Genomic DNA, 3,343 nt, shown 5'->3' with positions numbered 1-3,343 from the left:
TATATATATGTATTTGTATATTTATATATATAAATATATATAAATATATGTGTGTGGGAATGTAGGTATACAAGTGTATGTATGTGTATGTGTGTGGTTTATGGTCGGTTTGGTAAATTTCTCTTGACGCAACACCATAGACAAATTTCCCTTTTGTTCGTTCCCTCATTGTCAGACCTGGTAGAGACCCTTACTAACCTCAAGGTGACCGAGAAGAACTCCACCGGGTTTAAGCGTATGGCTGGATTCCCCTTGCGCGTCGTACACGACTGGGTTGCGCGACTGCTGCAGTGTGGTGTGGGGAAGATCGCTGTGGTAGAGCAGGTGCAGCCTCCCACTGACTCCACTAACCGTTCAGATGTCGAGGGCGAGAAACGTAAGTACATTATGTGGGGATTGATACATTTATTTATCCGGATGTGAGTGTATGCGTGTGTGTGTGTGCGTGTTTGTTAGTAGAGTTTTTTTTGTATATTCGTACTTGATTTTGCGTGGTGGTCACGTATTGTATAATTTTAGGAGCCTTTGTGCCCTTTGTTTATGGAAGGTAGTGTACGTGCGCTTGTGCTAATCTGTTGTTGATATGCATGCGGACGCCACATCGCAGATAAGTAAATCATATATAGAATACAGGGGTCTAAATTCTACACAACTAATTTACTTAGAAAGACCAGAACGTATTCTACCTGTCTGTGCACTTCGTTTTACTGGTACAAATGATTAGACAATACAGAGACTGTCGCCTTACCAATAATACACTAGCACCCTGTGAGACTTTTTGTGGATGGGTCATCATACACATTGATAAGTATTCAGTTGTACGCAAGATTGTTCTTTCTGAAATTTCGCACTCATCATCAGACTGAACTCGTGAACACAAATTTCGAAAGCAACGAAAGCAACGCGTCACCATCTTATCACACTTCAAGAGCATCTCAAGGGCCATCCGCGATGCTTTAATCCGCAAAGACAAGCATGCACGACTAATTGGTTATCGTCATATGCATTCTGTTATCTATATCTATCACACATTCCTATCGCCGTTACCTACACCCCAGGCGCACCCCACGGATTGGCTGGAGGGGTAATTGAGGGCAGTTTCGGCGCGAAAACCAAGATTCTGCCGCGTCAAGTGGTGCGCGTGTACACACCCGGCACTCTGTACGACACCAACGAGGCCGGGGGAAGGCATCTCGTGAGTTTGGCTGTAATTGGTTCAGATAGTGGACAGTCTCCGCACAACCACGAGAATGGGGATGCTACCTACACACACCAGGGAGTGAGCAACAGCTATGGCTCAGCTCGACACGGCGGTGACTTTAATATCAATGGGGACGGGGAGGTCAAATTTGGTGTGTGCTACGTTGACCTGGAGACCAGTGAGTTGCACGTGTCGAGTAGTGCCGACGTAGACCACTTGGACGAAGTACTCAGTCGACTCAATGTGGCTGAAGTGCTGCTGACACAGGAGGCGAGCGAGTACATTGGGAGACACTACCCGTCACTGGCAACCAGGGAGAGCGTGTGCCATACAGTCCTGGAAAAAACTTGGTTTGCGGACACGCGCGCGACGGTTTTTGATGCTTTCGCGGCCCTGCACCGGGGTGTCCGGGCTGAGGTCGAAGAGGGCAAGGCAGATGCACCAGTCCTTAAGGAGGGCATTCCCATCGAAAGCGAAGAGAACGCTAGCGAGAAAGTACCAAAAGTTGGGGGAAGTGTACGGGAGCTGCTGGGAATGAGTGGGGCACGCGCTGTCAGTGACACCACATCGACTCAAGCACAGTCACACGCACACGCACACGCACACAGCCAGACTGGCGCACACCCGAGCGCGCGCGACACTCGGGACAGTGCGGCACTCGATAGGCGCCATGTGAATGATATGGAATTGATGGCCATGAGTGCACTCCTGCGGTACATTGCACACACACATCCGGGCGATAAGCCACGCCTACAGTGGCCGTCGCGACACACCGTCAGCCATCACATGGTCATGGACTCAGACACCCGCAAGGCCCTGGAATTGGTCACCTCCAACGCGCTGTTGCAATGTGATGACGGGTATGGGTGGATGTTATAGGATCTTGCGTGTGTTGTGTGTTTGTTGTAGTATCTATGTGTAGATATCGATACCATACAGTCTTTGTGTATTGTTTTGTACACATTGCGTATAATCTGTGTGTGGCGTGTACTGTGTCGTACGTGTGGGTTGTGGATTTGCAAGAGTCAGTCAACATATGTAGACCTTCGCATGAAGCTCGAAATAAGCACCTCGAGCGCATTGTAGAAGGAGTCTGGGTGACTATCGTTGCGGTGTGTTGTATTTATACTTTTTTTAATTCCGAAATCCGTACGAACATTATCAATGTCGTCCGTAGTGTGTACGTATTTACAGACATCGCTATCTGTTTTGGTTTGTTTTTTACTGGGTAATCTTATGGGGGTTATTTACACGTATATTGACACTTGCACTATTTTGAGAACTGCATCGACTCGGTTGCTGAACCTCTCAGGCAACTCAACTGAAGGCGGGGCCTCTCTATAGTACCATTTGTCGCCAAGTTTTTAAATTTACTGAAAACAAACGACGCATATTTCACCATCAGGTTTGCCAAACATACTAACCGCCTCAGCACCGGTGTGGGTTCCGGTACCCTGTACTCGGTTCTCAACCGCTGCAAGACTTACGGCGGTAGACGCTTGCTGCGCGCCCGCATAGTGTCGCCTTCGACGGATGTCGGGATCATTAATCAGTACCTGTCCAGCGTGGCTGTGCTCAAGGGTCTCCCCAATACCAACAACCGGCTGAGGCGCATCATGAAGGAGTGTACAGATATGGAGCGCACACTGCAGCACATCAACATCCGCAAGGTGGACTGGCCCGCGCTGAGGTATGCGGAATAAAACCAGATCTGTTGTAGTTGAACGCGGCTCAATTGAGTTGTTCCAAAATAATAGCTTGTGAACTGGGTGTCTGACCAATTTTCCTAGACGTAAATATGATCTCGGGAGCTCGCATGTGTCGCAAATGAGGCATGCATTGTGCTATTAAGTGTGTATTTTTCTTTTGATAGGGATATAGCTTTCGGAGGTGCTATATTTCCATTTGCCCATGACAATAACAGAACAAACGTACCTCGCAGTATTCAAAAGTGCAGTTGTAGTGAGTGTGTGTCGCGGAGCGCCAATTTCAATGATCACCTAGCCACCTACAAAACTAAGCATACTTGCAGAGATATGCACACACACACACACACACACACACATATATATATATATATATATATATATTGTCGTATCAGCTCGACCGAAAACCCCGGCCCTTGTATTTACTAATGTCTAT

General features: G+C 47.7%; 1 protein-coding gene across 1 annotated transcript in view; it reads left to right on the top strand.

The window, feature by feature from the left end:
- Window positions 1-2,904, top strand: part of SARC_03123 (hypothetical protein) — a gene marked incomplete at its 3' end in the record, with an annotated part of 5,835 nt that extends 2,931 nt beyond the window's left edge. The window contains exons 2-4 of the mRNA XM_014303089.1: window positions 176-376; window positions 1,059-2,061; window positions 2,607-2,904. Of these exons, the coding sequence (XP_014158564.1) occupies window positions 176-376; window positions 1,059-2,061; window positions 2,607-2,904 (1,502 nt within the window). The remainder of the gene's footprint in view (window positions 1-175; window positions 377-1,058; window positions 2,062-2,606) is intronic.
- Window positions 2,905-3,343: the final 439 nt, after the last annotated feature.

Source organism: Sphaeroforma arctica, assembly GCF_001186125.1.
Source record: "Sphaeroforma arctica JP610 unplaced genomic scaffold supercont1.153, whole genome shotgun sequence".
Lineage (NCBI taxonomy): Eukaryota > Ichthyosporea > Ichthyophonida > Sphaeroforma > Sphaeroforma arctica.
This window is presented reverse-complemented; position numbering and strand designations above follow the sequence as displayed.